Below are 17,837 nucleotides of genomic sequence, written 5' to 3'. Positions count from 1 at the left end.
TCACATTAATCGTACATAGCTATGTATTGGAATGGTAACAGCAATTGGTCCTCGATTGATTGATTTAAACAATCAAGGGCAATTCGCAATATCGCATAAAACAATATAGATTATCTCCACAAATTCACCATATAGCCTAATTTGTAGCAAATATTTAGTAATACCACATATTATTACATACTGCATTGAAGTCTGGGGAAACACTTATAAAACATTAAGCAACTCTATTATGGATATAGTATTATTACATTATCATGTATTGTGAAATTTAAGTAGGCTGGTGGTTTCTTGAAACTTTTTCCTGTGTGTGGCGTTCAAGCCGCAGTGTGTCTACGCCCCCTGGTGACGGTTTAAGGACAAATACAGGCTAGTTTGATCTGGTATGTGTCTACTCTGGGCCTCTGGTGGCGGATGGGCTTCGAGCCTTCGACCTGCAACAAATACTGTCTGGACCTCCACAACAGGTAGGCTACTTACTATACAGGCAAGATAAACACATTTGCAATGATGTAATATATCTCTGCTGTCGGGGAGAAACCACCTAACTCCAGGTGGAATGAAGAGAAACCATTATATTACATCCAACAAAGTTGGTATTGTGTTGGTATAAAGTTGGTACTTTATACTGTAGCCTATATTGTTAATAATGACTTGCATGAGAGGGGGAGAGGTTGTGGAGTTCTGCTTCAGACAGTTTGAGGGTAGGCCTACAATGGAGTTAGGTGGTTTTGTCCAAAGCACTTTTTAATACTTTTCATTGGTTCCAAAGTTGTATAACCAACACACAGACGTAAAGGGTGTTCAATAGCATTTATTTGTGGAAATAAATCTTAAATCTGAAAAATGGAGTTAGGTGGTTTCTGCCGGACAGCAACGATATGTCTGCATATAGAAGTTATATTTGTACATAATAAACAATTAAAAGTTATTACATAGTGTAACCATTTATTAAGCATTTATATTGTGCTACCAAAGTTCATGTTTTAGGTTATTAGAGAAAGTAAATGATAAAGTAGATGAGGGTTATTTATTCATGTATTAATTTGTTATTCATTTGCTGCTTTCTTTTGTTTTAACAGGGGGCGGGGCATTCGAACAAGTAGCTAAATGTATTTCTTTTTCTTTTTTCAAGTGGCCTACTATTCTTATCTTCATGGCGAGAGTAAGAAACTCTTGTGAAGGCCGGTGTCCAAAGCCCAACATCAGCCCAACATCAACTGTGAATTATTGTCACTCTCAGTCACAACGGGATCCAGACGCAATTCCGACATAGAGCATTAGTCCGACATGCGGGAACAATGGTCGGACTAGTGCTCGAACATGCGCTGCTCCCGTGCTTGCGGTTATGGTTAGGTTAGGGATAGAGGTAGTCACAACACTTGCCTGCCAGCCAGGCTGTAAAAGTGCATTCTGAGTGACTTCAGCAGTATTTGACACAAGGCACATTAGGCAGTAGCAGCAGGTCCAGCAATTTGTTGTTAGCTCAAAAACCAAAACTGAACTGAGATCTTTGGAATTCAAGTATCACATGCATACGGTACAAGACAAACAGATGCTGTTCTAAACGGCTGACCCCTTCAGTGGAACGCATATCTCCGCAGGCCAGCTGACCATATTTGGTCAAGTCTATGACGTATGACTCCTTTTGGGCAAGGTTTCAGCCCGATCAGACTGTCATCACGCAATGCCATCACAACGTTGTCATCTACTTTCCTCCTTTAAATAAAGCGAATTGTTCAAAAACTTAAGTGTGAGCCTGTACTAACCAATTCAGAACGTTGACCCCTAACACTGTTCTAGACGAAGCCGAATACACCACTGCTCGTTCAAATACTCTTCGGGTCATCTTTCAACATGGTTGACCGTTTCTCTGCCCAGTACCGCTGCTACTCTATCTCCATGCTGGCAACCCCATACGACCGCTCTGAAGTGGATAAAGGAGGAAAAATCATAATGCCTTCATCCGCGCTTGAGAATCTCAGCCAGCTTAACATCACCTATCCAATGTTTTTCAAATTAACCAATGAGGACGAGGACAGAGTGACACATTCTGGTGTTCTGGAGTTTGTTGCAGATGAGGGCAACTGCTACCTACCGTACTGGATGATGCAGAACCTTCTGCTGGACGAAGGTGGCCTGGTCCAGGTAGAAAGTGTTAAACTCAGGGTGGCCACTTACTCCAAATTCCAGCCACAGAGCCTAAGCTTCCAGGACATTACAAACCCCAAAGCAGTCTTGGAAAACGCCTTGAGAAGCTTTGCCTGCCTGACAACAGGTGATATCATCGCAATAAACTACAATGAAAGTGTCTATGAACTGCGGGTAATGGAGACCAAGCCGGAAAAGGCAGTATCCATCATAGAGTGCGACATCAATGTGGATTTTGATGCTCCTTTGGGTTACATAGAGCCTGACCATGTGATGGAGCGCACAGAGCAAGGAGATGACACCATGTATGCAGACATGAATGTTGGATTCAGAGCATTCACTGGCTCTGGCAATCGGTTGAACGGCAAAAAGAAGGACGTTGAGCCCAGCCCTGCACCTATCCACACAGGTGATATTAAAAGAGGAATTCCCAACTATGAATACAAAGTCGGCAAGATCACCTTCATCAGAAACTCTAAGCCTAAGAATATGATAGACGAAGATGACAGCAAATTCACTGCCTTCTCCGGTGAAGGCCAGACACTACGCAGAAAGGGTAGAAAGCTTTGAATCTTAGTAGAAGAGACTTGCTTATGCAAACTTGTACACTAGTGACTATAGATCTGTCCTACATTCACTGGCCTTTACCAGCTGGTCAATGTTCTCTCTGTGGTGCTTTCACGCCTACTTGCAGTAGTTGAGACCTACGTATGTGGCTGTACTGACAACCTATCCTGATTCTGCCTCGTATAGGCAACCACACACCTTTTGCCTCTAGCCATGGGATATAAGGCAGCAGCTGGTAGTTAATTGATGTCATCAATTCTTGTTAAAGATAGTTTTGGGGGCTTTTCCAGATGGTTGTTGTTCTGTTGAACAGTGATTATCAACCTTTTTAAATTAAGCACCCGACCCCAGTTTGATATGCATTAGTCCACGCCATATGCTTTATTTTTTATTTATTTTTATTCTGGGACCCCTATCCACACTGTAAAATCCTCAGTGTTAATTTAAATGGACCCCATGGCCATGGTGGTACCCGCCCTGACATTGGAAAACTGTGCTGTAGAAGAGGACTTCAGGAAAAAAGATGCTTGTGAAGACCCCTAACCCTTCTATCTACACTGCTCTTATGTTTGAGGCAAAAGCATGCATAGATAGTCCACTTGCCAGAATGTGAACCCAGGCATGTTGAGTACACCAATGTTTTAGGTTAGAAATGTTGAGTATGGGTCCCCAGCATGTAGATTGTAGAAACTGCCGGATGCTATATATGTTGAGCAATTTTCATAATTGGCATAATATCTGACCATACCATTAACAACCTAGGGAAAAAAAATCAAAATGTCACATGCTACATAAAGCATGATGACATTTTGATTTTCTTTTGCCTTCTATAGGTTGTTAATGGTATGGTCACATATTATGCCAATTATTGCTCAACATATGCAAGTTAGCATCTGGCAGTTTCTAAATGCTGGGGACCCATACTCAACATTTCTAACATAATACTTTGGTGTACTCAACATGTCCCGGTTCACAATGGGGCTCTTCTCTATGGGCTGGCAACTAAGATTATGAAAGTGATTCTTAAACTTTTTAATTTGAATGACCCCCAGTGTGGTATGCCCACGGATCCCCATATCACTCTCTGAGTTAAAGACCTGTTGGTTTGAATCAATCATTTAGGTGGGGACCCCTGGAACCCCCTTAAGGACCCAGTGAGAACCAGTGATTTATTTGGTCCGGAAGTAAGGCAAGTTGCCCTTTGAGACCAGTTGGCACCTTAATTGCTGCTCGCCAGCACAGAAGACACATACCCTTAAAGGAGAGAGAATCCCATAATTTAGCAGCTTTAGTTTTATGGTGTTCCAGTTCTAATTTTGTCAGCTGTGTTTTTGAGCGGTGCTATATGCCCTCCAACGAATGGCTTGTGTGTGTCCCGACTCCCTGTGACGTCACATGGCAGCCAGGACTTTTTAGTAACTATGACGTACTGTGTGCCCCCCAAAGGCGTCCCTCACTTCTAATGTCCCTTATTTATCCTGTGTATGAGTTCTCGATCATGATTGGAGGAAATTGCTACCCCAGAAATTGCTACACCATAAAATTAGCAATTCCGGGAAATTGCAAGTGTGGTTGCTAAGTACAGTATGATGATGATGTTTTGACCCACATGATGTCACAAGTGGAATGATAAAACAAAACATTTTGGGGTTGCTATAAATAAAGCTGGGCAATTACGATAGTCTGCAACCACACTAATTATATTTCCTGTTTAAAGAGCTGCAGAGACACTGGCAATGATTGCTATCACGTTTCTTCAACACTCTCTCTCTAGGTCGTCCTCAGACGAGCCTTCCATCATCCCCTCCAGTCATCCCGGTTCTCCATACATCCGGCCAGCTCGTTGGTGCTTTGCGCTCCTGTATCTTTCTTGAGTAATGTACATCCACATATGTTAGTGTGGGACGTTATGGGACGTCCTCGTGACCGGTGCCCATGTGTTGGTTCCCACAGCACCAGTTTGCTGGCTGTGAGCTCTTGGTGTCTTTGGCAGTGTCCTGCAAGTCTCATTCTCCTGGCTGCTATTTTGTCGCTCATCCTGAATATTCCGGCATACAGATTCTCGTTGGTAACATGTGTACTCTTGCTGATGTTGAGCACTACACGTAACATTCTGGTGTAGCACCCGTCTAGAGCCTTCTGCAGAGTTGGCTTCAGGGTCCAACATTCACTGCCATATAGGAGAACAGATTATACCGTCGCGTAGAAGAAGCTGAGTTTGGTTTGACGGGGGATTGGAGTTCCATACACTGGCCATGCCATTCAGGGCCCTCCATGCAAGTGCCTTCCTCACTTTTAGATCTTGCTCTGTTGAGTTGACCCATGAGCCCTTGTACTTGAGCCCAGTACGCAACAACTCCTAAAATCTTACTCTTGAGTGGGGAAGCTGCTATTAGAAGTACTAGCGTTACATTTGCTGTCCCAACAGGGAGGAGGACAACATCATCATCCGCAGCAGCAGCAACAAGAGCCAGATCAATAGCCACTTTCAGGGGTTGTTCTGATTTTCCCTTTCCATTTCCTCTTTCTTGTCACTCATCCCGTTAACCTGAACCTCATAGTAAAATCTTTCTGAGATGTATGTGATCTAGGCTGTGCACTGATAGGGACGAGACTAGTGATGGGAGATTAATGGGAGATTAATCGGCAAACACATCGGTATCGGCCGATTTTAGTTGTTTTTAGATTAATCGCATCAGTAATCAATCAGTCTGATTAATTAATCGGTCCGATTAATTGGTCTTACAGACAAAGAAGCCCAAAGTAACAGCTTGAACAGATCTACAAGCTCACAATATTAAATATAAAGGTATTTAAGTTAAATCTTATCTGTTAAAGCAGATATGCTGTTACATGTATTTTTCAGAATGGACAAAATTATTATAATCTTTCAATAAAGAATGATATGATATATCGACATCGGTAATATCGGTTATCAGCCATAACAGCAATTAATTATATCGGATATCGGCCAAAATGTCTCATCGGCACATCCCTATAGACGAGACTAATATCCACACAGTTCAAGTTTGTCACACTGTAGGCATATACACTTAAAAGTATCCAGTAATTTCAAAAATTAAGTAAGCTCAAAAATTACACCCGGTGTGAAGTGAGCGGTGCCTACCCAGGTGTTGTACATATTTGGACACTCGTGCTGCTAATAGACTAATAATGAATACAGACTCGTGCTGCTACACACATACTCAAGTGTTGGATCAGATAGCACCGCTCAAAAAACAAAGAGATGATAAAGAATCTGTGCAGTAACCTCTACACCATTTGACTTTCTCTTTAGATTTGCGTGAGAAGGTCCTCCTTTGTAAACTATTATACCACTTTTCAACATTTGGTCCCTATTTTGGGTTGTGCTCCCTGTCACTGTCACTCACAGTTGTGGTGTTTAGCCCAAAACATATAAACATAACATCAATGCTAACATAAAACAACACAACCCATAAATGATCTGACCAACACATTCCAATGGTACAGAACAATTACATTGAAGGGTCATTATAAGTTGTCCTGCCCTTTTTTTTGGTGAGACTTCTGTTGTGTTTACAATGGACAGTAGGGGGAGACAAAGAACTGAGGATACAGAGCATATACAACCGATTTTTGTACAGATTGGAAAATGAAGAAAATACTAATGTCTTATAATTAAAGGTATATTCAGTGATTTCACTCAAAAAACCTTAGGTTTCGTTTTTGGCTGGGACCTAAGCCTTTCATCCAATCAGGATAGAGAGCCAAAAACGAAACCTAAGGTTTTTTGACCCCCAGGGGTTAACTGGGGACAGGGAGGAACTCCTTATATGGTCAGCACACTCTATAGTAGAGAGGATTATCACAACAAAACAAAAAAATAAGTTATATTTGAATTAAGTGAAATCACTGAATATACCTTTAAGTTATTACATCAACATTATATTACTTCTAATAGGGGTCTCCCTGTCTCTCCAACTCTTTATTAAACAGAAAAAGTATTTTCAGGTTGGTAATACCAATCTTATAGAGATCAGGATAGAGATATGAAATAAGTTAAAGTGGGGTTGATAACACAAACAAACTAGAAAAAGTGCCCCTCTGGGCACAGGTCTCCACCAGGGCAGGTCAGGTTGTGGCCTCCTGGTGGCGCTATAATAGGCCAATGTGAAAAGGGTGCCATTTCTTCTTATGCCTTGGATGGCAATTGCCATGATTTGAGGCATTATGTTCCAAAAATGTGTTTTGCAAAAATCCACCTGTTGGTGGCGCTATAACAGGCCAATGTGAAAAGGGTGGGATATATTCCGCAGCCTAGTAGGAAAGTCTGTGAAAGATTTCACGTAAATTACATGCTGCGTTCATGTTTTGAGGCTTTTTGTTCAAATGGGCAAATCCTGCAAACTTTCAAAGCCAATGTTAGAGATACTCCTCAATTTTAGGCGCAATTAACTTTGTGTGTAACGATTCGCATGATTTTTGGACAGAATCTGGAGGAGTGATATAATAAGAAAGTGTGTTTTTCAAAAGTCGGCCTCCTGGTGGCGCTATAACAGGCCGTTCTGGAAAATATGGGGCAGAGGTTCATCGTTGGCATCCAGTGAGTGTGTGTGCAAAATTTGGCATCGAACAGGTAACAGTGCCGGAGATTAGCTGTACACAGACGGACACACACAAACACATGCAAAAAATAGCACTTACCCTTCCTTTAAAGGTGAGCACATGTGCAACACACTGGAGACACAGCTGAGGCCCAGAGGGGGCCTGTCTGTTTAGCTCACAGTTATGTGAGATAGATTACACAGAAATCTCACTGCTCTATGAGTCAAGCCTCAAAAGGGCTTTTCTCACTGCTATACCGTCAAAGTACTGTGCCAACAACATGCCACTTTTACATATATATGTGAAAACTATAAATATAGGTTCACTTCCAGTCACAACACAAGTAACACATTATGTTAGCATTATTGGCAAAAAATGTCCAAACATTTGTGAAAATGGTGATGCTAGGGTCCAACAAAGTATAGACTAGAAAAGTGTGCTCCTCTGTCTGACTGAGCACATCTCTGCCAGGCTGGATGAGTTGGCTGATTGTCAGGGCGTGATTTGATGCTCAGTGCTCAGATCTGGTCTAGAGCCCGCCTACTGGTTCGGTAATTTGCACACATTATGCACACAGACCGGATCTGCAACCTGCTGCAACGATCTATCTATAAATTAGCTTTTTGATCTACCAATTTTCTAATAATAATGATAATGAATGATGAGTGACATTTTGTTTTCCCACTCTGCAGCCGGGCAGCAACTATTATGTGATAATGTGTCTATGGAGAACTGTGAGAAGTGTCTAAAGGGAAGAGCATAGCGAGTATTGTGGAGCGCTTTTCTCTCCTATCATTCATCATTGGCTCATCATCGCTACTGTATATGTGTTAATATGGAGTCCAATTGGCAAAAATGTTTAAAAAAATGTTTAGCTTTGTTCATCTTGTACTCTTTTTTTTTGCTTGCCTTGTGGGCTAAAAGTGACAAGTAAACAATCAGTTGATTGTGGAATAAGAATATAAAGGTAAAATCTACTCCACACATGGCATGCATTCATTTTGCTCCCCAAAGGCACAAAGAAGATGAGCAAAGTTGAAAGCTAGCTAGGCCTATGACAGGATGAGGATGTTAGAAGTATATGCCTTATTGGGACATGAAGTATTTTTCAATTTCCCTTTTGTGAACTTGACACAGGAATGATGGCAACAATGCATTTGCATTACTCAGCCACTTGCCTGAGGAAAGAGGGCAGGCTTATAGCATGTAGGGCGGTAAATCAAATGATTTCAACAGGGCCATATACCGTCCAGCACAAGGACAGAACCCAATGGACGGAATCCAATTGATTGATCTTATCACTTAAGTTGTTAGACAACATGCCATAAAAGATGCCATTCAAAGCCCTCTCTAAAGGAAAAAAATCAAGTCACATTCTAGGCTTTGCATTTCAAAATTGAATTTCACTGCCACTAAATAAAAGCTGAAGCATTCCAGTGGCTCTGTTGCCCACAGCAATGGTTCTCAAAGTGGGGTCCGGGGACAGCCTAGGCTTAGTTCCAGGGGGTCCCGAGCAAAATCAGTCAACAGTTCAAAATCACTTTACCCATTAACAGTATTTTATACTTTGGCCATTTTCAAATTAACAAACTACAAGTTCTAGAAAAGTTCTACAAAGTTAAGAAAATGTATAGACTATATGTTGTATTGTCCAATTAGGAATGACCTTTAGATCCCTGAAGCATTATACTTAACTTTAACTTAACTTTAAATTTAAGTTATTTTTCTTTCTTTTGTTTTTATTGTGAACCTAACAATGCGTTGCACCTTAATGACTAGTAATCTCACATGCATACCTGCTGCGATGCATGGACCTACTTGTTACCACTACTCGTTACCACTTTGCACCTTAACCTCATACTGTACAGTATATATCCGCTGGTTTGTGGATATATTAGATTTTTGTTTGTCCTTGACATGTTTTTCTTTAGGCCTACTGTTAAATGTTTCTCCTTGCTCCCCCCCCCCCCCCTCTCACACACACACACACACACACACACACACACACACACACACACACACACACACACACACACACCTTTTGTGTTCTCTTTGTGAAAACAACAAAAACGATGGAGCTTGCACAAAAACAAATTTCACCCAGTTCTTACCTCTAAACCTGTGATGTGACAATAAAGTGGAATCTGATCCTGATTTTTGGAAATTGGAATGGGCAGATTCACATGGATCAGCGCAATACATAAGGACACAGAAGAACATATAGTACTGTATGCTCTGGAAAGACAGGAGTGCATGGTAACTAGCTGAACAGGTGAAAGGATATGGTCAGCACAAATGTTCCTGCTTGATTGATACTGGCGTGATGACAAGTTAACTATGTGGAATGTTCAGTCATTTCATGCATGCATCCATCCAGTAGAGCTGTGTATACAGTAATAGCGAAGAGACACAGCAATATTGAGAAAGAATGTTGCCCTCTGCTATACGATGGAAAATTGAATTGAATTGCTGACATGCTTAGGGGGGGAAATCTGTCAGCAGATGTTTTGCATTATACATGCATGTATGTGGGACAATCCTTTTTAAAACTAACTTCTCTCAGATATGTACGCGGTCCTTGTGTTAGCCTAACAATATTTTGTGTTGTGAATAAAAACATAAAACTTTGTTTTGAGAACAAATTTGAAGTTATGGAAAATACAATGTACAATGTAAGAGCAACCATTACAGAATGACTCACCCCTTTCCCTCCACCCATGGTGATGAAGTGGGATGACAAATAATATGTTTAATTAAAACTGGAGCAGTCTAATTAGTACATTTTAATTATCTAGTGGCCACGAGGGAAGAGGAACAATCTGTAAAACAGTTTTGCTCAATAATACGCAAAAATTGCTCAGAAAGAATGTAATCCTATATACTGTATAAACACAATGTAAAGTGTATGACATCAGATGCACATTGAGAATTATTTTAAGCCGCATGTTTTACATTGTGTGTTTTATTGTTTAATCATAATGGAAAATAATGAAATTTGACACACACACAGTCAAGACCTCGGTGTTAATCAGTGTAGCCTAAATCTGAGAGTGCACTTGAACGGGTCCATTATATTTGTACACTGGATTTGAATCCATATACGAAACCATACAAATGCTATGCAATACAATTAAAAACACTCTCTTGATGTAGTACTCTAAGAGAGAGAAAAAGAGAGAATATTGTTCTGCATTGGAGCTCACAAAATGTTTGCCATAAAACAATAAAACCTAATTCAACTCTAGATTATAACTAGAACTGCACTCTGTCGAGTGCCTACTTGCTTGTTGCACACAAGTAGGCTATAAATGGTCTACTAGTGCACAAGCAGAGTGGGCAAGTACTGTCGACCACTACAAACTGTCAAATCTCAGCCTCTCAGTGAAAGAACGTTTAAAATATTGAATTATTATGTTTAGCTATTTGCTACGTACCTAGTTTTTGGAGGTAAAAAAGTAGTATTGTTAAGTATGGTAAGAGACGGCTTTCGATGTGGATTTGGGTGGATTAAAGGAAATGCCTCTATGTATAATAATAGTAATTTGTAAGTTGATTAGGTATACTGTGGTTACTCTGCGCCCCGTTTGATGCGTAGGTATCGTAGCAGCATGACGTCAAGTATAACTGGTATAACTAGCTCTCAATGATGACGTAATAAAGATGTGGATTTACTTATTTACTTACTTACTTACTACTCTTGGATAGTATTGTATATGCCTACAAAGTTACCTCAAAATACGTCATATGCTGTACAGTGAATAGCATGACGTCTTCTGAAGTAACTTTGTTGCAAGTAGCAGTTCACTGGACATCATTCTCCAGGTTCCTTTTTGTGACAGTTTAACCTACCAAGGGCCAACATGTGTTAGTGAATCTCTTGGATGACGTCAAAACAAGCAATGTTAAAGCCAGATTTTTATCAAAGTTAAATATTATGCACTGTCTCTGCAGTTCGGTCCAATGTCAGTTTACAAAGTGACTCTTATGGATTCCACTGGGTGTCTACTAGAGGTGTCAGCCTACTGTTACATAACCAAGCACCAAAGTTAAATCCCATGTAAAATAGTGTGAAGTAGATAGAGGTTAGGCTGAGTTTAACACAACACCGCATCAAGGAGCACATCAATCAATGTAGTTTAAAATGTTAGTTATATTGCGTGGGGGCATCCAAAAGTAGAAAAGAAACTTTATGAGCATTAACAACTCTCCACCAATGAGAGATCAATTAATCAGAATCAGCAATCAGCTTGATTGTCACATCACCAGGTCTGTGCAGAGAGCACTGAGGGGGGCAGAAAAGGGCAGATGTGTTTTTTGGGGTGGTCTTTTTCTGGGGGTCCGTCCCTCGTACCATTTAACACCAGAAATGTAGTGGTCTGGATTGGCTGTCTTATGCTATTAGCGTCTTGCTCCATATGGAGCAAGATGTTCCACAATAACTTGACACATGTCATTGGACAGTATGTGCCTGCACATCACAGTTTTACAAGTAAAAAAGTGGGTGAAATTGGAGGCACGGTGGCACAGTCTGTAGTGCTGTCACTTCACAGCTAGAAGGTCCTCAGTTCGATTCCCGCTGGGGACGCTGTGGGTGATGGAGTTGTGTTCTCTCCTCCACGTCATCAGTGCCCACCCCGATGCAGGGGTTGGCGAAAGGGTCTTTCTGTGTGGAGTTTGCATGTTCTCCCCGTGTCCCATAGGGTCACACAAAAAACATGCCGTAATCCTGGTCTCTAAACTACCTCTCCCTGGCCAGCCGGGGCGCCTGATGGAGGGGAAAGGAACTGGTCGGAATAATGTGTTCCTTCCACGCGCTATGTCCGGCCAGGGAAACTCTCCCCTGTCAGGTGAAAAGAAGCAGCTTGTACTCCTCATGCATAGAAGGAAGCATGAGGTCAGTCTGCTGCCCCACAGGTTGGCAGAGGAAGTGTAGCGCCCAGGATTACATTAGAGAATTGACACTGGGTGAAGAAATAGGTTGTATAAACGTGGGATAAAAAAATTAAAATGGGCAAAATTCATTTTTGTGCATAGTTCCCATCGTGTCATTTTCCCAGCATGTTCCCATCATGAATGTAATCTTGTGTCATGCAAGTCTTCATTGCCAACAATTAGCATAAACTGACTTATGCTTGTTCAATTTGTACAAGTTTATGTACACGTTATATTGTACTGTCTGAATGTTATCATGCATGCTATACATCAGTGAGTGGAATAAAGTGAATACATATTATAAGAAAAATAACTAGAACAAACACAAAATACATATATATTTTTTTGCTTCAATTTGTGTATTGTAATTCAGAAGCAAACATGTTTCTCCTCTGATCACCAGAGAACTCTGTTTGGGAGATCAACTGAGAAAGTGTTTCTGTCTATCTAGAGTCTAGATAGACAGAAACACTTTCTCAGTTGATCTCCCAAACACAAGCAATATGGTCAATTTCCCTGAGAACGGCAGGGCCAGAGATTGACCTTCACTTAGTTACCACATGATCTCCTGCCTTAATAACCAATAGTGAGTCACCTACCGAATGACAGACTAGCAGTGACTGGTCAGAAATTAGGGTTGAGCAAAAGATTACCGTAAACCATAATGGCGATACCTCGACAGGACAGTCACAGTCTCAAGATTGCACTCTGCCACTTCTTTACCGTCAGAGTACAATGACTGTAATGACATACAGTATTGTGGAACACATTTGATTCGCAGTCCATCCCTGGACTGTCAAGAGTCAATGTATATGTACTTGGCCTACACAGAATCCTGACACAGAATCCTGACTGAAATATCATAGGCATACCACACAATCATTCTTGAATATGGTAAATAGACTGCATGTATAGCCTATCACCTTTCTCCAAAGCGCTTTACAATATACACGTTCACCCAACAAACTATGCAAGGCAGCACATTGGGAGTAGTTGTCTGGCTCAAGAACACTTTAACACACAGCTAGGGGGAGAAGAATAAGGATCCATAAAAATATACTAAAATAATATTAAAAATAAATTAAACAAAGTAGGCCTAATTGGGGGGAAAAAACCCCACAGGTTCCACATTAGAAGGATGATATCAGTCACCAGAAACAAGGACAGGTGTTTTCGACCTATCTATCAGTTAAAATGGAGTTTGAAGTTATATGGGTTTGTTTAAAGGGTCGGGCAGCTAAAATTAATTTAAAATATCTAGTAGTAAGTATTGACTCAAGCAAATTAAAAACTGTCCGGGGTGTTCACATAAGCCTGAGTAGACGATGAAATAAGTGAATTATGCCTTTAATATAGTTTTTTTCCATGAATTAATTTCTGACCAACATCACAAACAGGTATATGGCCAGAGCCTTCTATTGGCACTGACTATAATAATAATAATAATAATAATAATAATAATAATAATAATAGACTATACGGGTCTTATTATTATAAGATTATGGCTAATCTTCCTCACTGACCGGTCCCTGCAGGACATTGGACCCCAAAACTAGGCTATAGCCTAAAATATAGCCAAAACTAGGCTATAGCCTAGTTTTACATCTGGGGTCTCAGACCCCCAGATGTAAAATTAGGCTACCCAGTTCAGCCTACCCAGAAACTGCCTACGCAGAAACTGATTTCATTTTAGCCTACTTTCCTCGAGCTGATTTCAGAGATAAAGAACACAATTAGCTGTAACATCCATAAGATGTCGCTGTAGAATCAAATTTCCCATCTCAATGGTAGGCTTAAAGAAGTAAATAAAGTGGACATAAAGCGAACATCCATAACATTTCTATAAAGAAAAAAGAACGCTGGGATCTCTTGATTCCACACCTGCCAGCTTTAGTAAAAGTAGAACCCGGCCCCAGGTGTCATACATTCATAATGACGTATAAGTCTAAGTCTATCCAAACAGCCAGCTAGTAGACATAATAAAAAAAGTAGCTATGGGGAATTGCGCAAGAGAGTGAAGGCTCTCGATGTAGTATCGGGTCTGATGGTGATCCTTCAATACTTTGACCTCCCACTCGAGGAGGTGTGACGCTAACAAAAGGACGGTCTTCCAGTCAGATAGTGGAGAAACATGCAAGCCTGCAGGAGCGACACAAACTTACTACCCAGCCTACCTACATGACTCATGAGACCGACACGACGGAGACAACAGCCAAATAATTAGTGGTAAGTGGCTACAGTTTTCCAATTCCACCTGGCAGCAGCCGACAGGTTAACTCTTTTAAGTATGCTACTGTTGATTTGTATATGCATGCATTCCGTTTTTAGGCTATATTTAGTCTTTCCCCTAAATGTTATTTCGGTTTAACTTTCTCTGTAAATTCGTCATTGCTAATTTAATAGTAAACAAATGCGACCAAATTGGACTCTAAATTGATAATTAACGGAGTATGATGGATCTCCCCCTGACTGTCTATGAGTAAGAGTAAAACTGATGTGACATATTCCACTCCGCAGGTCAAACATCAGCACGCTCCTCTGCGCTGATCCGCTCTATTCACATTCTGTAAGGAGATTGATCAAACCAGCAACCTGAAGACATGAGCGCCGCCGCCACCAAGAAGTAAGTGGCACGAATTCGTGCTGTTTTTAATAGATTAGAATTATTAGTATTTTGGTGTAGAAGAGCACACATGTCGAAACGGATTATTCTATTATTATTTGTTTGGAGACAACAGACAACATGCATTGCAGGGGAAAAGGTCCATTAACAAGTAGAACAAGTATCACAACATTAACATTGACCGTCTGAGAATGTCCAGAAAGGCAAGTTTGTTTCATAGGCCTATAGGCCTACTGTAATGTTAACGAAGGTGGGTGTGGTGGTGGTACTGTAGGAGGTAAAGGTTCATAAAATGTGTCTACATTGGCTACATTGGCTACACATGATGTAATGGTTGAAACAAGCTGTAAAAAATACTTTTTAACAAGACATCAACAACAGTAGTTTGAGTCAAGACTGCAGACTGGAAGCTTGTACAGTGTCATGCCTTCAGATAAATGTTATCTAGTTTCAATGACAACTCTAGGGAGTTGTCAGCTTCTTGGCCGCAATGTGTTCTCTTTTTGAACGTTGTACAAACAACACCACTGTCCTCTCTCAATATTTGCCTGAATTTAATAACATTTATTTTGTATTTGACCGTTCTTTAACCTGGGGTTCATCAGAACCTCATTTGATATTTCTTTGGTGAAACCAGAGTAGTTGTTTTTGGCACAACTTCACCTAGGCTACTTACTTTGAAGGTGCATGGAGAACAGAGAAACATTCTATTAAAAGTCTATTAAAGGAGGTCAAAGTTGTAGTACATAGGCTACAGCATATAGAACGACTTTTAGTCTAACAATAAAGCTGTTCTATATACTAATCGTATTGCTAGGATAATGACCTCTTTAATCATCATAAAACTCTCCGAAAAAACCTTCCCCTTCTGATGTTAAGTGGGAAGTCATTTATGGCTGAATCATGTTAAATATACAATATCCCTGTGACTTCCATTCATCTAGCAGAAGTAGTGGTTGGTTACATTTAGAGGCTGTATGGTTGATAATCACCAAAACTCAGCATTGCTTTTTTAAATTTCACCTGGGATAAAGGCTGATAACTTTAGCCGTGAAACTAGTCAGGTGGCTAAATAGCCCTGTGCCTATCACATAACAAATATGGGAATTACCCCATGCGGTCAATCCTCAGAAGTAAAAAAAAACATTTGATATCAAGTGTCATCATAGTATAGTCCATAAATTACGGTAATCTTTGAAAAATATTGGTATGTTGGAGGTTATAGGCGGGATTTGCAGCCTGTAGTAGGCTACTCGTAGACTCATAATATCACTACATCACGTCATGTCAGTATAGGGTCTACACTAGGCTGTTTGATGTTTTTACGTTGCAGTTTTTCATGGCTGTATTCACGTGATTACATACAACAAACTCTTCTCCTCACTGATAGTGTGTATGGAGATCACAGCATAGAGCACTAGTACTGAGTCATAGATAAGCTATCTATAAAGTGACAGATAGTAGTAGGCGATGCACGTGAACGCAAAATTTAAATGTTTTTCTTTTGTATGTGCAGTGTACAGTAATAGCCTACAGTTTTAATATTGTAAAAGACTTCTGTTTATCACCAGCACGTACATAAACTTTAAAATGTTGAATTAGTTCACTGTAATGTATTAAACTCTGTACACAGTAAAATATTCAGCGTTCATTTATCCATTTGTAAATCAGAGAGTGTAATTATTTTTATATTTATACACTTAAAAAATAAAATTATATGTGTGTGTGTATATATATATATATATATATATATACATCATCATTTTTTACTGTGTGTACATCTGAGAATCATGCAACAAACTGCATGCCAGTCTAAGTGTGGTGTATGGATATGTGCCATGCCGTGTGTGTGCATGGTTGTCTAACTCTTAACTAAAGGTTTAGTGGAATTTGTACTGTTATGTCCATGGTGGTTTCATGCAGTAGGTGGCAACAGAGGAAGTGAGGAGAGTTCTAGGAACACCCCAGCCTCTGGCTGTTGCCACAATATGTAGTGTTAATCAAGTCCATTTCTCCAGACCATAGCTTGACTTTATCAAATGGTTAGGTAATCAGTTAACTCAGCTGGAGTATTTGTTTTTGTTTTAACATGTTGATTTAAGCCATGAGGTTAACTTTTTAGTCTTATATGACCGACGCTATTACAAATACAGTATGAATAAGGCTAGTTATGACATTCTCTACCATACATATTGGATTAAATTTATGTTTTGTTCATACAAATAAGTTATGGACTGCAGCTTTTAATTGTATGTAAAGTAACACTGTTGTTTACACAGTACCTGCTCACAATGCAATTGACCATTATGCAGACCGCATCCATTTTGCCAGCAAGGTGCTAACTAGGTGCTACTTCCCATTGACAGCCCATTCACCCAAACGGAAAAGTTCTATCAATTATATTAACCAACGTCAAACTCACCAACATTGCACCTGTACAAAAAGCTTGAATTATCCTCTTTCTATCTGCAAAGTGTTTGTTTCATAAAAATCCACCGTAGGCATGTTATGAGCTACTTCCTGTCAAGAAATTCCTTGCAGATAATGTTTTTCTAAGTATCAGAGTTTGGAAGCGCTCGTTATCAGTAAAGCAACCTCCTGATGCCTCCTGCATTATGTGCAAATTTCTTGACTGGAAGTAGCTCATACAGTGGATTCTTATGAAATAAACACTTTGCAGATAGAAAAAGGATACCGTAATTCAAGCTTTGTGTACAGGTGCAATGTTGGTGAGTTTGACGTTGTTTAATACAATTAGATAGGACTTTTCTGTTTGAATGAATGGGCTGTCAATGGAAGTTGCACCTAGTTAGCACCTTGCTGGTAAGATGGACGGCATTGGACGCGGTCTGCATATGGTCAATTGGCCTGTGTGGATGTACTGTGGGATTATACTCTATGAGGTTAATATGATTTTTCTTCATCATAATCTGATCCTAGAGGTAATGAAGGGCTATTGGAACTAGTTAATAACATTAGT

At 40.2% G+C, this 17,837-nt stretch overlaps 2 protein-coding genes across 2 annotated transcripts in view; both read left to right on the top strand.

The window, feature by feature from the left end:
• Positions 1-1,854: 1,854 nt before the first annotated feature.
• Positions 1,855-2,718, top strand: LOC310871731 (ubiquitin recognition factor in ER-associated degradation protein 1-like; the record flags this gene model as incomplete). The annotated part of the gene is made up of 1 exon (XM_083783369.1): positions 1,855-2,718. One exon carries the CDS (start codon positions 1,855-1,857, stop codon positions 2,716-2,718), a length of 864 nt encoding a protein of 287 aa, XP_083639495.1.
• An 11,611-nt stretch (positions 2,719-14,329) lies between these two features.
• slc4a4a (solute carrier family 4 member 4a) overlaps positions 14,330-17,837 on the top strand; it is an 83,527-nt gene continuing 80,019 nt past the window's right edge. Inside the window, exons 1-2 of the mRNA XM_083784563.1 lie at positions 14,330-14,460; positions 14,752-14,857. Of these exons, the coding sequence (XP_083640689.1) occupies positions 14,835-14,857 (23 nt within the window). The 5' untranslated portion in view covers positions 14,330-14,460; positions 14,752-14,834. The remainder of the gene's footprint in view (positions 14,461-14,751; positions 14,858-17,837) is intronic.

This window comes from Protomyctophum parallelum (assembly GCF_964188405.1).
Source record: "Protomyctophum parallelum genome assembly, chromosome: 15".
NCBI classification, from domain to species: Eukaryota; Metazoa; Chordata; class Actinopteri; order Myctophiformes; family Myctophidae; genus Protomyctophum; species Protomyctophum parallelum.
This window is presented reverse-complemented; position numbering and strand designations above follow the sequence as displayed.